We start from the raw sequence: 14,295 nt of genomic DNA, 5'->3' as shown, positions 1-14,295 counted from the left end.
TGCTGCGTTGGAGAAATTGGCCATAATGAGTTTCTCCGGTAGAAACAGAGAGTTAAACTAGTGCTACAAAGTTGGAAAATAATGCCTTATGAGACACACATGCTTTGCTTTGGGAACAACTGTAACATTATTTCTCTACCTTAATCCATTTGTTCTTCTTTTTGTAAGTCACAACAGGAAGTAGAAAATCCTTTTCCTTATTGGAATCCAATTGGGTTTGTGGCAGGAGGATTTTTAGTGACTTTTTCATGGAAGAATATGACTTAAGACTTAAGGAATTCTAGGTAGGATCATTTCCTACCCATACCTAGACCCTAAAAGTGATCCATTAGTATTGTCACTAACATTCCATGTTCTGTAGTAACAGTGAACACACAGTGGGACCCAGACTTGTGATTGTGGTTCACTTACCGGGTCAGAGGTCATTTATATTTCTTTTGCAAATACTTTCAAAGTAATGGTCCTTCATTTGCTCAACTACTAGACTAAGAAAGAATTTTCAGGAACTTGACTCTGTGATGAGCTATTCAAAAATCTCATTAAAAATTATTTGAATAGTAGGAAAAAAAGGGTGGTAACCAAATGAGTAAGGCAAACAAACAAAATAATAATTCTCTCCAAGATCAACAACCCTTCTAGGAAGTCGCTGTGTCATCTCATATGCCTGACACCCTGGTTTTCTGTTCTGTCACTAATGTGTCAACTAATGATTTCCTTTATTTTCTTGTGAGCATAACTAGTCATTTGAAAGGGTGATTTATATTACTCTGCATTTTCTTCTAGTATCTTCAGATATTTATAGCTAGAGCTTATTTCAAGTTATCTAGACTACAATATTACCAGAACCTGATTTCTTACGTAAGATCCTATTTGTATAATTTTTAATTTTCTGCTCTATCTTACATATGTATAGAAAATGCTTGAAATTATGTTGTCCTAATGTTAATAATGGCTGTCTGTGGGAAGTAGAAACTATAGAGTTTTTTTCTTTAAACTTTTTAATACTTTTATGTATTATGTTTTTATGTTTAAATCCTTTATAATGATTTTATACTATTTTTACAAAAGTAATAACCTTGAAAACTTAAAAACTAAATCTGTAGAGAAAAGTCATTCAGTGTCAAGAACATTTTTGATCACTTTCCCTGAGAGTCTATGAATGCGATTTGTATTTACCTATGTCTGTAACAACTGCCTCTTTCTCCCAGGTCAGTAATTCAATTCTGTGATCCTACTCCCAGGTACAGCGCCAACCCCTTAATAACCCCCCTGTTCTTCCAGCTAAGCACAATCACTATGCCGTCCAACAGCAGCTGATGCGGTTCCTGGCTAGCAGAGGTGTGTCACCTTCCTCCACTGCTAAACCATCCTTTAGCCACGTCAAGCTGAAACCCTCGGCTAAGCCAGACTCACAGCTCATGATCATGGCAGGTATTGAGAGGCTGAAAAACTAGCCTCTCCTAAGCTAATGCCAGTAGCACCTGCAGAAATTAATGGTTCCAGATCAAGACCCCTGTTTGAGCATCGCTCATGGAAGAAAGGTGGACCAGCTTATCCTATTAGACTTGGTCTTGAAGAGCAACTGAAGCCTCAGCGAGCCTCAAGGACCACAGTGAGATCAACAAAGCGATGATCTCACTCCCAAAGATGTAGCCCAACTTGAGAGTCAGGACTTGAGGTCATTTGTGTGTCCTCTCCCAGCATCTCCAAAGTGATGAGCCCCCAGTTGTCCATTACAGCAAGTAAGGAGGGCCTTAGAGACTCATGTGTACCTCGGGGCAGGAGGGGCATGAATTCATGCATCCGTACAAGTACCTCGACCCCTCTAAGAAGCGCTGCATCACTAAATGACCTCTCTTTGATGCATGACCCCCTGACCTTCAGTGCTCCCAGCCCCAAGCATGAGTTTAGGAAAGGGACGCCAACAGATCCCATTGGAGAAGACCATGATACCTTGCAAAGCATACCAGAATTTCTTCTGTCCCTTGTGCAGCTCCCTCATGCACAAAGGTACCAGAAAAGGGGGGAAAACGTAAAGCAGTTTCCACTTCCTTCTTTCCACCTCTACCCAGCATGTTTTGATTTGAACTTAAACATTTTGACTTCATTATTTTCTAATTACTGTTTGTCCTCATCATTAAATTTCCTGGCCTGTCCTCTCTCTTCAGAACGAATTCACAGTTCCCAAGCTTTCAGAAGCCATGCCGTTCCCGGGGGCAAATCTTTGCAGATATCATCAGGGCAGTTTTGTAGACCTCTTAATTCCCCTGTGCTTCTCAGCCAGGCTCCTAGCAGTAAAGGAAACATAGCCAGTGGGAGTGCAGACAGCAGGGCTGTGTCATCAAGCACACCCGATGTGAGGTTCCCGGGCCATCCTAAGTCTGGGCCACCTCTGGTGGGTGACATCTTCCAAGGTCCCTGGCTTCCTGACAGCTGGAGTTCTTCCTTTGGGCTTCATGGACTTTTAGACATGTGGGAACATTCTTTTAGGATTTTAGATTTAATCCTATCCTCCTGGGTGTGTTTAACATAATCCTGCTTCCAACTAACCACCTATCCATGAAACAGTTCCCAAGTCTTAGAGTGGGTATTCATATTTTAGAAGAAAGATGAAACATTTAGATAGAATGAGTGACGGTGCTAAATTGGGGGTTGGAGCAACTGGTATACAAATAAGAACAAATAGTTGTCTGCTTTAGTTTAATTCATCATTTTTTTAACACCCACTTCTTAAAATGGGAATAAAAATGAGTGTGAGAATCCTTATTTTCCTGATCTCTCAATGATTCTAATCAGCAATGTATGAACTTTTCTTCTAGAGCTTTATTTACAGGTTTCTCTTCTTATAGTAGGAGGTAGGTGGGGTTGAAAGTAGCCAGACAGTGAAATACATTTCAAGACTTTAGATATGGACAGAATTTCTAGCTCAGCAGTATCTTAATTATCAACCAATAAAAAGAACGTGGGTTAAACTCTCTTTTGGAGGTAGAATAAAAGGTACCATTTTCTTTTTCAAAGGCATCCTCTGTGAGAATATAATTTGAAAATATCCTCACCAGGGATGGGTAGGCAGCAGCTATACCATGGTCTCCTGTGATAGAGGGTCTGGGCTTTTTTTGCCCCATATGCCATTGAAGACACCACCTGGCCATCTTCCACCCACAGCAGCCTCTTCTGTAATCTGCTCCCGTATTTGTTTCCTAACTCAGCTCTATACCTTCTCATCAGGGTGGTTTTTCCTTCTTTGATTACTTTTCCATCCACTTACTTTTCCTTATTTCCAATCGACATTTTTTTCACTAGCAGTGTAATATTGTTATAATGTTTCATCCTCTGTGTTTTCGTTGCTTCATTTTGTAAAACATAAATCATCACATTTCTCATCTCCTTTCTTATTAATCTGTCGGATGTAGTAAGAACAAATGAAAATACTTGGTTATTGGCAAATCTTGAGCTCTTCTCTCTCTCCTTTTACTGAGTTTTCTAGTTGTCCTAAATGTTACCTTGACTTTGATTTTCAGATTTCAGCCAGAAAGGAACATTAATGTCTCCATTAAAAGGAGGAGTGGGGGTCAGTCTCACCCCTTTCAAATTCTCTGCCGTTTCTAGATTGGAATGGAAGTCAGATTTGTTTTGTGAAAACATCAATATGATATTCTGTTAAACATCAGCAAAATTTGAAGGGTTTTTTTTCCCACTGGCACTTTTTGAAAGATGGATATTCCTTTTCTTATAATGCCCTTTCTTTCTAATGGTACAGATTCCTGTTTCTTATAATGGCATGTGATTGTCTCGGCCTGGCAATAATTATTTTTTAATTTTCACCAGCACACAGCAGTGACAGAATGCTCTGTCTACATGAGTGTTGCATGCGATGGTATTTTAATATTTTTTTTAACACTTCATCATGTTCTTTCTCTCTGATGCATGCCAGTCATCTGGCCATGGTTTTATTTGGCAAATGATGGGCCAAGATGTCTCTTTATATCCCATCAGCCCATTGGACTTTGAAATCCTTGTACATAAGAACTCTTCTCCACTTGTTTTCTCTGCTCTACACTGATGGTTTTTTCTTTTTATATGAATTATTTTATATATGAGGTCCCATATTACTATTTAGAGAGTTTATGGCTCTTTTCCCATCTTTCCTCAGTTTCTGCTTATCTCTCTTAAGATTTAGCATGAGAGAGACCTGACAGGAAATAGGAAAGAGCTTGTTTGAGTTCAAGTTCTTCCACTTACGGTCTTTGTGACCTGGAAGTCTCATAGTCTTCCTGAGGTGCAGCCTCCACACCTATACTTCCTGTCTCAAGGTTGGGAGGATCCTGGGCAACCATGTATGTGAATGTGCCATTGAAACTGTAGGCGCTGTACAAATGCAAATGAAATACATGATTCAACATATTTCTGTTTTGCTCCCAAGGCCATTGTTGCCCACAAGGAATAAGTGTTTTGCCTCTGTTGTTTCTGGTTGGGATTTCACATGCATCTCCCATCTCTTCCACTTACCTCTCCCCGGTGATAGATACACAGTTTTTAATTTCCCATCTCAGCTTGCCAAAGATTTGCCTCATTACTTTTAAGTTATGTGCTCCACTCACATGAGGATCTGTACTTTTCTGTGCTATCAGTGGTTAGGAGTAGATCTTGGAAAACTAGTCCAGGCCCTTATCTTTAGACAAGGTTACATTTTAAGCATTCCCTATGAATGAGAGCCTCCCCTGTCCTCAAAGGTGCCCCAGAGAAGGGATAGCACCAGTCTTACTCAGCAGCCATCTGCCCATGTGGTTTTGCCAAAAGACAGCGTGATTCAGCTCTTCATGTGCCCAGTGAGTGCAGGGTCAGAGTACCTAACGAGGACTTAAAAATCATTGGACTTCTTTCTCTTCCTCCAACATTGCCAGTAAAGACAAAAATCAAATTGTTTTGTCCAGTTGGGGAAAAAATATTCCCATACGATTGTGTTCAATTCACCACATGTTAGCTCTTAAGGCAGGCCTTCTAAGAGCTTCGTAAACCCCACAGACCCTACAGTCATATAAAGTATTATTAAAATGCACCCATATGACAATAGTAAATATATTTTGTTGTCAACATTTAAAAAATTACTTCTATAATTTTGTTTTGAAATTCTCTCTCAGCAGCTATCATTCATTATTGCTAAGTGAGACACTGGAAGCTATAAATTGTTCTCAAATGTACAAAACAATTTAACAGTTGACACTGATATAATGTTTACACTTATACATGTTTCAATGTATTTTTATTTATTTTGAAATTTTTTCAAATACTGTAATTAACGTGTTTCTTTTCAGGTCGTCTGTATTCATGCAACTTTTATATATCTCAAAGACCTTAGACATGACTCTCAGTACCCAGTGGATAACACAGTCCTGCCTGGAGCAGAATTTTATTTCTGAGACCACAGTTATTTTTTTCTTTCTCCCCGTAATGCTGTAATAAATAGTATAGCATTTCTGTGGAAGTTATCCAAACCTCTCCAAAGTTATTTTAGTTTTGATGTTAAAATGATCCTTTTAATAAGAAGAAAACCTGATTCTATAGTAAAATTGATCAGTCTCTCCTAGTATTGTTCTCTGTATTTATTGATAATCCCGTCAAGTGTGAAATCCTTTGTTATAGATGTCTTGTTATGGTCTAGCACCTTGACACTGTTTATCTGATGCTACTAGAACACTCTTTTTTGATGGTACTTAAGATATTTTACAACTTCTTGGCAGCAAGAGGTTGGAGCAAAGACTCAGCTAATAGATTTTTTTTTTTTTTAGTATCATGAAAAGCAGACTGAAACATATCTTGATTGTAAGCCAGTTTTTAATCACAAAATATTCTTAATCTGGGGGAAAACACCTTCTTTTTTGTCTCACTCGCTGTTCAGTTAGTAGACATAAGATGTGATGAATCAGGAGACAGGCCTTTGCCCAGTAGCAAAATAAGCAGAAAGGCCAGCTTCCCCTCTGTCCATTTGAAACTGTTATTTGGATGTTTAATTTGATATATTTGCTCCAATACCCTTTGGTGCAAAAGCAACAGGCAGCATTATCTTCCTAAAGACTTTAGGACCAGATTTTCTTGAGACAAAGTAGCCGGATGCCTCATTGTTACACCTGTCACATAGATTTTCAAATTTCTTCGGACAAACTTCAACCCAGGAAATTTCACCACATTGGACTTATCCTGAAATAATCTGCTGGGTATAACAATAGATTATTCACACCATATATTTATGATGGCACAAACTGAAACATAGTAATGGTAGGATTTAGTATTTAACTTAGAGAAGGCATAGCAAATGTTACTAGAAGTACATTAGTGATAGCTACACTCGACTAATTAAACCCATTAACTGCCTGTGAAAATTAGCACCCCACTTTGTGCCCCATTCATTTCTAACAACAGCTTTAGGGCCCGTGTGGCCCACAGTCCTATTAGAGACAAAGGTGGCGCCTTTACTGGAGCCTTGTTACTGGCAGTTGCCAAAAAAATTCTTTATCTCAAATATAATTTCTTTGTTCAAGATGGAGTCTTGGGGGACAGACTTTGTTATTTTTAATGTGCTGTTTCTGAATGTGGGTTTAAAATAGTCTGAGGATATTTTACAGCTAAAAAAACAATAATAGCAAGTACTCTTCACTCCCTTATAATATTTGGCTCCTAAATGTCAGGTAATAAGTGGCTATAGTTTGGATAGCCAGGTATTTATCTGAAAATGAGTCCAAACCTCTTGGATTCCTGACCTCAGACAGCAATGGTTTGGATGGTGAGAGTTCAGGTAGTGAGGGGTACTTATACATGTGATTTATCTATTTAATGATCTTCCCTGGAAATAAGAAAATGGTTAATATTTGACTAATTCCAGTCATCTGGAAATAGTCACCTTCTTTTCAAAGAGTCTAGTATTTGGAAAAGCAATACATTGCATGCCTTGGTCTCAGTTTATCTGTGGTTGTCCTTGCAGGACTTTCTCTTCTTTGTGGTCTTATCTCAAGTCAGGCTTTGTTATTTCCTTTTGCTCAATGCAGTAATAGCCCATTGTTGCTGATGTAATACTTTGCACACATACACATACAAAGTATACATGTTCTGGTTTATATTCCTGGCTTTTTGCAGCTAATCTTATTTGGTATGTGGTAAGCTTCTGGGACGTGGAATTTCAAAACCAAAGTCACCTAGATGCCAATTGTATGTACCCTGCACAGCCACGGTCAGGGAAGAGGTGTTCAAATTACCACTAAGTAGAGGCAAGAGGGTGGTTTTCTACACTATGGCACATGTTAACATGTTTGTAGTTGATTTGAGAGTTTTAAAAACAGACTTATTTTGTGTATGAGACTGAGTCTGCCTCTAGGAAGATTCAAAATAAGGTAGGGAGGATGGGAAAGAATAGCTCTTTTGAATTTTCCTTTCAAATCAGGAAGTAAAATAGATTAAAAAAGCTCTTCGCTGAGACATACAAATATGTCTTGAGGACCTGCATGTGGGTTCCATGACAGGCTCTTGCAACACAAAGATAGTGAGTCAGCAGAAGAGAGTTACGGGTCATCAGGGTAGGGTGCATTCCCCCCGTGAATTTGGAAATTACAACTGTCAAATTGACCCTAAAGAAATAAAGGGCAGGGCAAGGTGGACCTGGAAGAAAAGTGCTAGACCTCTTAAAGCTGTCGAAGATTTTAAATCCTGTCTTGCGGTGTACATTTTGTTTATCTAAAATTTCCTTTAATTTGTCCTCTGCCATGGTCTGTCTGCAGCAAATAAGTTACCAAGGGTAACTTTTGCCTGTAAAGAGAACCTTCCCTGTAAAGCACTTCTGATCAGTTATCCCCTCTGGGCTGAGAGAGATTCTGCAGAAAGGGAATGACAAGGAAATGAAGTGTCCAGAAAGGAGAGAGGGTTGGAGGAGGGAGAGGAGAGGAGGAGTAGCAAGAATGAGTGCCATGTGTGGAGAAACAGGCAGGAGGAGGGTAGAGGGAGGTAGTGGAGCCCAGGCTGGAATGGAAAGAAGGTGCTGGGACAGTGTATTCTAGAGAGCCGGGAGAGACACCCGAAAAGAAAGGGAGAAAAAGAGAGAAAAAGAAAATGATACGGGAAGTCAGTTTAAGATGGGCCAGGGCTTCTCTGGTGGCGCAGTGGTTGAGAGTCCGCCTGCCGATGCAGGGGACACGGGTCCCGCGCCCCGGTCTGGGAAGATCCCACATGCCGTGGAGCGGCTGGGCCCGTGAGCCATGGCCGCTGATCCTGCGCGTCCGGAGCCTGTGCTCCACAACAGGAGAGGCCACAACAGTCAGAGGCCCACGTACCAGAAAAATAAATAAATAAAAAATAAGACAGGCCATGCTTATTGAGTGAGAGGCCCACTTGCCCATGAGTAGGGCATGTGAAGAAATCAATGGCGGTGAGTACGCTCAGCTTATCCTCCTGCCAGCCCTCCTGTGTTCTTTCCTGCCCTGTCCCATGAGTCAGCTCAAAGCAGTTTTCTATTGTCCCCAAGCAATCATAATGCCCGCCGTAGTTACCTCTCTCCCTCACTGACCCCTGGCTTGGTGACCGATTAGCAGGACGGTGTTCCAACTAACGCACGGTAAACTCTTAAGCAGATCCCTAATTCCCAGCCAACGGAATAGCACGAGATAATGGGTGATGGAAGGATGATGGTTAAGTGTTCTGTGAGTTCTTCACGCTAGTATTTACTCTTGACAGAAAGAGCATTTTGCAAATTTCTGATGCAGAGCAGATAGGGAGAGCTTCATCTTTCTAAAGTGATTTGATCAGAGGGATACAAAATGGCTGTGCAGGTGACTACAGAAAATCGTAACTAGGAAGTAAATCAGCTTCCATCCATTGAGGTACTCTTTTTTCTTTCTTTCTTTCTTTTTTCATTTTTTGGCTTCTAGGTAGAAGAACGGTCAAGGCTCAACCGGCAGAGTTCACCTGCCATGCCTCACAAGGTTGCCAACAGGATATCAGACCCCAACCTGCCCCCACGGTCGGAGTCCTTCAGCATCAGTGGGGTTCAGCCTGCTCGGACACCCCCCATGCTCAGACCAGTAGATCCCCAGGTACATCCTCCCTTCATTCCACTGGCTTTTTTCAACAGGTATACAGTAAAGTCTAATAAAAGCCCAGGAAATTGTAATATGATTTCAGGCATGGGTCCAGCCAACTCATGGCTTTTAATATCAAATCTCTAGTAAGATAGGAGACCCCACTGAATGTGAAAGGCAGCAGAAGGAGTAAGAAAGAAAAAAGCACCATCCTTAACTTTAAGCCAACCACAAAGTCACTTCTTGGTAAATTGCCTCTCTGGAGACCCGGGGGAGTTCCTGCCAGGTCAGAACTAGCATCCTTTTAGTTATAATTACCAAAACTAACATTTGTGTAGACCTTTGATACGTATAAACTATTATATTATCTTTTGTTCCTTGGGATTTTCGCATGAGCCTGAAACTGAAAAAATTAAATGGACTAGGTAAGGTAAAATTGTGTCTTCTAAGCCAGTGGTTTTCAAAGTGTGGCCACTGGGCCAGCAGCATAGCATGAGCCAGAAACTTGGTAGAAACGTAGATTCTGAGGCCCACCTCAGACCTACTGGTCAGCAACTCTAGGGTTGGGGCCTGGCAGTCTGGGGTTTAATAGCCTCCAAGTGATTCTGATGCACTTTGAAGTTTGAGAACCATTGTTTTAAGCTATTTGGAAAAGAAAAGAAGATATCTCCACTTTTAGATAAGGAGGAAGTTTCTGGAAGTTTTAGAGGATTTTATATATACCAAAAATGAAATAGGAATTGAAATGAAGTATGAAATTAGATGAAAAATAAAGGTAATATAGATGTTTTCACCCAAATGTCTTAAACTTCTTCCAGGTATCCTGTGTTAACACTTCCACAGAATATTCTGAGGTCACCTTTGAAATCTATAATGCTATTTGAACTGGAGTTTAAAAGTAGATACAATCAAGGAGTCTTGGTTTTAAGTTTGCCTTTAGTATATGAGGTCCAAGATTTTTCAGTACCAGCCAGCGTGGCACTTGTTTGTTTTTATTTGTATATGAGTCCAGGCCTAACCTTCCATGGCGTACTTTTTTTTTTTTAATAGAAATCATGCCAATTATAAACCATGGTTATAAGCAGACTCAATTTGAAACCATAACTGCAGCAAATTTCAAGGTTTCTTAATATTTAATATTTTTTTTAATACAGCAGGCTCTTATTAGTTACCCATTTTATACATATTAGTGTATACATGTCAATCCCAATCTCCCAATTCATCCCACCACCACCATCCCCACCCCACCGCTTTCCCCCTTTGGTGTCCATACGTTTTTCTCTACACCTGTGTCTCAATTTCTGCCCTGCAACCAGTTATCTGTACCATTTTTCTAGGTTCCACATATATGCATTAGTATACAATATTTGTTTTTCTCTTTCTGACTTAACTTCACTCTGTATGCCAGTCTCTAGATCCATCCACATCTCTACAAATGACCCAATTTCGTTCCTTTTTGTGGCTGAGTAATATTCCATTGTATATATGTACCACATCTTCTTTATCCATTTGTCTGTTGATGGGCATTTAGGTTGCTTCCATGACCTGGTTATTGTAAATAGTGCAGCAATGAACATTGGGTACTTTTTTTTTTTTTTTTTTTTTTTTTTGTGGTACGTGGGCCTCTCACTGTTGTGGCCTCTCCCATTGTGGAGCACAGGCTCTGGAGGCACAGGCTCAGCGGCCATGGCTCATGGGCCCAGCTGCTCCACGGCACGTGGGATCTTCCCGGACTGGGGCACAAACCTGTGTCCCCTGCATCGGCATGCAGACTCTCAACCACATGTGTCTTTTTGAATCATGGTTTTCTCTGGGTATATGCCCAGTAGTGGGATTGCTGGGTCATATGGTAATTCTATTTTTAGTTTTTTAAGGAACCTCCATACTGTTCTCCATAGTGGCTGTATCAATTTACGTTCCCACCAACAGTGCAAGAGGGTTCCCTTTTCTCCACACCCTCTCCAGCATTTGTTGTCTGTAGATTTTCCGATCATGCCCATTCTAACTGATGTGAGGTGATACCTCATTGTAGTTTTGATTTGCATTTCTCTAATAAGTAGTGATGTTGAGCAGCTTTTCATGTGCTTCTTGGCCATCTGTATGTCTTCTTTGGAGAAATGTCTATTTAGGTCTTCTGCCCATTTTTGGATTGGGTTGTTTGTTTTTTTAATATTGAGCTGCATGAGCTGTTTATATATTTTGGAGATTAATCCTTTGTCCATTGATTCATTTGAAAATATTTTCTCCTATTCTGAGGGCTGTCTTTTCATCTTGTTTGTAGTTTCCTTTGCTTTGCAAAAGCTTTGAAGTTTCATTACGTCCCATTTGTTTATTTTTGTTTTTATTTCCATTACTCTAAGGAGGTGGATCAAAAAAGATCTTGCTGTGATTTATGTCAAAGTGTGTTCTTCCCATGTTTTCCTCTAAGAATCTTACAGTGTCCGGTCTTACATTTAGGTCTCTAATCCACTTTGAGTTCATTTTTGTGTATGGTGTTAGGGAGTCTTCTAATTTCATTCTTTTACATGTAGCTGTCCAGTTTCCCCAGCACAACTTATTGAAGAGACTGTCTTTTCTCCATTGTATATCCTTGCCTCCTTTGTCATAGATTACTTAATCATAGGTACATGGGTTTATCTCTGGGCTGTCTATCTTGTTCCATTGATCTATATTTCTGCTTTTGTGCCAGTACCATATTGTCTTGATTACTGTAGCTTTGTAGTATAGTCTGAAGTCAGGGAGTCTGATTCCTCCAGCTCTGTTTTTTTCCCCTCAAGACTGCTTTGGCTATTCGGGGTCTTTTGTGTCTCCATACAAATTTTAAGATTTTTTTGTTCTAGGTCTGTAAAAAATGCCATTGGTAATTTGATAGGGATTGCATTTAATCTGTAGATTGCTTTGGGTAGTATAGTCATTTTAACAATATTGATTCTTCCAGTCCAAAAACATGGTATATCTCTCCATCTGTTTGTATCATGTCTAATTTCTTTCATCAGTGTCTTATAGTTTTCTGCATACAGGTCTTTTGTCTCCCTAGGTAGGTTTATTCCTAGGTATTTTATTCTTTTTGTTGCAATGGAAAATAGGAGTCTTTCCTTAATTTCTCTTTCAGGTTTTTCATCATTAGTGTACAGGAATGTAAGAGATTTCTGTGCATTAATTTTGTATCCTGCTACTTTACCAAATTCATTGATTAGCTCTAGTAGTTTTCTGGCGGCATCTTTACGATTCTCTATATATAGTATCATGTCATCTGCAAACAGTGACAGTTTTATTTCTTCTTTTCCAATTTGTATTCCTTTTATTTCTTTTTCTTCTCTGATTGCCGTGGCTAGGACTTCCAAAACTGTTGAATAATATTGGTGAGAGTGGACATCCTTGTCTTGTTCCTGATCTTAGAGGAAATGCTTTCAGTTTTTCACCATTGAGAATGATGTTGGCTGTGCGTTTGTCATATATGGCCTTTATTATGTTGAGGTAGGTTCCCTCTATCCCCACTTTCTGGAGAGTTTTTATCATAAATGGGTGTTGAATTTTGTCAAAAGGTTTTTCTGCATCTATTGAGATGATCATATGGTTTTCCTTCTTCAATTTGTTAATATGGTGTATCCCATTGATCAATTTGCATATATTGAAGAATCCTTGCATCCCTGGGATAAATCCCACTTGATCGTAGTGTATGATTCTTTTAATGTGTTGTTGGATTCTGTTTGCTAGTATTTTGTTGAGGATTTTTGCATCTATATTCATCAGTGATATTGGTCTGTAATTTTCTTTTTTTGTAGTATCTTTGTCTGGTTTTGGTATCAGGATGATGGTGGCCTCACAGAATGAGTTTGAGAGTGTTCCTTCCTCTTCAGTTTTTTGGAAGAGTTTGAGAAGGATGGGTGTTAGCTCTTCTCTAAATGTTTGATAGAATTCACCTGTGAAGCCATCTGGTCCTGAACTTTTGTTTGTTGGAAGATTTTTAATCGCAGTTTCAATTTCATTACTTGTGATTGGTCTGTTCATATTTTCTATTTCTTCCTGGTTCAGTCTTGGAGGGTTATACCTTTCTAAGAATTTGTCCATTTCTTCCAGGTTGTCTATTTTATTGGCATAGAGTTGCTTGTAGTAGTCTCTTAGGATGCCTTGTATTTCTGCGGTGTCTGTTGTAACTTCTCCTTTCTCATTTCTAATTTTATTGATTTGAGTCCTCTCCTTCTTTTTCTTGATGAGTCTGGCTAATGGTTTATCAATTTGTTTATCTTCTCAAATAACCAGCTTTTAGTCTTATTGATCTTTGCTATTGTTTTCTTTGTTTCTATTTCATTTATTTCTGCTCTGGTCTTTATTATTTCTTTCCTTCTGCTAACTTTGGGTTTTGTTTGTTCTTCTTTCTCTAGTTCCTTTAGATGTAAGGTAGATTGTTTATTTGAGATTTTTCTTGTTTCTTGAGGTAGGCTTGTATTGCTATAAACTTCCCTCTTAGAACTGCTTTTGCTGCATCCCATAGGTTTTGGATCATCGTGTTTTCATTGTCCTTTGTCTCTAGGTATTTTTTAATTTCCTCTTTGATTTCTTCAGTGATCTCTTGGTTATTTAGTAACGTATTGCTTAGCCTCCATGTGTTTGTGTTTTTTATGTTTTTTTTTCCCTATAATTGATTTCTAATCTCATAGCATTGTGGTCAGTAAAGATGCTTGATATGATTTCAATTTTCTTAAGTTTACTAAGGCTTGATTTGTGACCCAAGATGTGATCTATCCTGGAGAATGTTCTGTGCACACTTGAAAAGAAAGTGTAATCTGCTGTTTTTGGATGGAATGTCCTATAAATATCAATTAAACCTATCTGGTCTATTGTGTCATTTAAAGCTTGTGTTTCCTTATTAATTTTCTGTTTGGATGACCTGTCCATTGGTGTAAGTGAGGTGTTAAAGTCCCCCACTATTATTGTGTTACTGTCGATTTCCTCTTTTATAGCTGTTAGCACTTGCCTTATGTATTGAGGTGCTCCTGTGTTGGGTGCATACATATTTATAATTGCTATATCTTCTTCTTGGATTGATCCCTTGATCATTATGTAGTGTCCTTCTTTGTCTCTTGTAACATTCTTTTTTTTTTGCGGTACATGGGCCTCTCACTGTTGTGGCCTCTCCCGTTGCGGAGCACAGGCTCCTGACGCGCAGGCTCAGCAGCCATGGCTCATGGGCCCAGCCGCTCCACAGCATGTGGGATCTTCCTGGACCAGG

General features: G+C 39.4%; 1 protein-coding gene across 1 annotated transcript in view; it reads left to right on the top strand.

Annotated features, from left to right (window-relative positions):
• Positions 1-14,295, top strand: part of TNIK (TRAF2 and NCK interacting kinase) — a 414,109-nt gene that overhangs the window by 337,039 nt on the left and 62,775 nt on the right. Inside the window, exon 16 of the mRNA XM_065876880.1 lies at positions 8,913-9,077. Coding sequence (XP_065732952.1) covers positions 8,913-9,077 — 165 coding nt within the window. The remainder of the gene's footprint in view (positions 1-8,912; positions 9,078-14,295) is intronic.

Source organism: Phocoena phocoena, chromosome 4, assembly GCF_963924675.1.
Source record: "Phocoena phocoena chromosome 4, mPhoPho1.1, whole genome shotgun sequence".
Lineage (NCBI taxonomy): Eukaryota > Metazoa > Chordata > Mammalia > Artiodactyla > Phocoenidae > Phocoena > Phocoena phocoena.
Note: the sequence above shows the minus strand (reverse complement) of the source record. Positions and strands in the feature narration are given on the sequence as shown.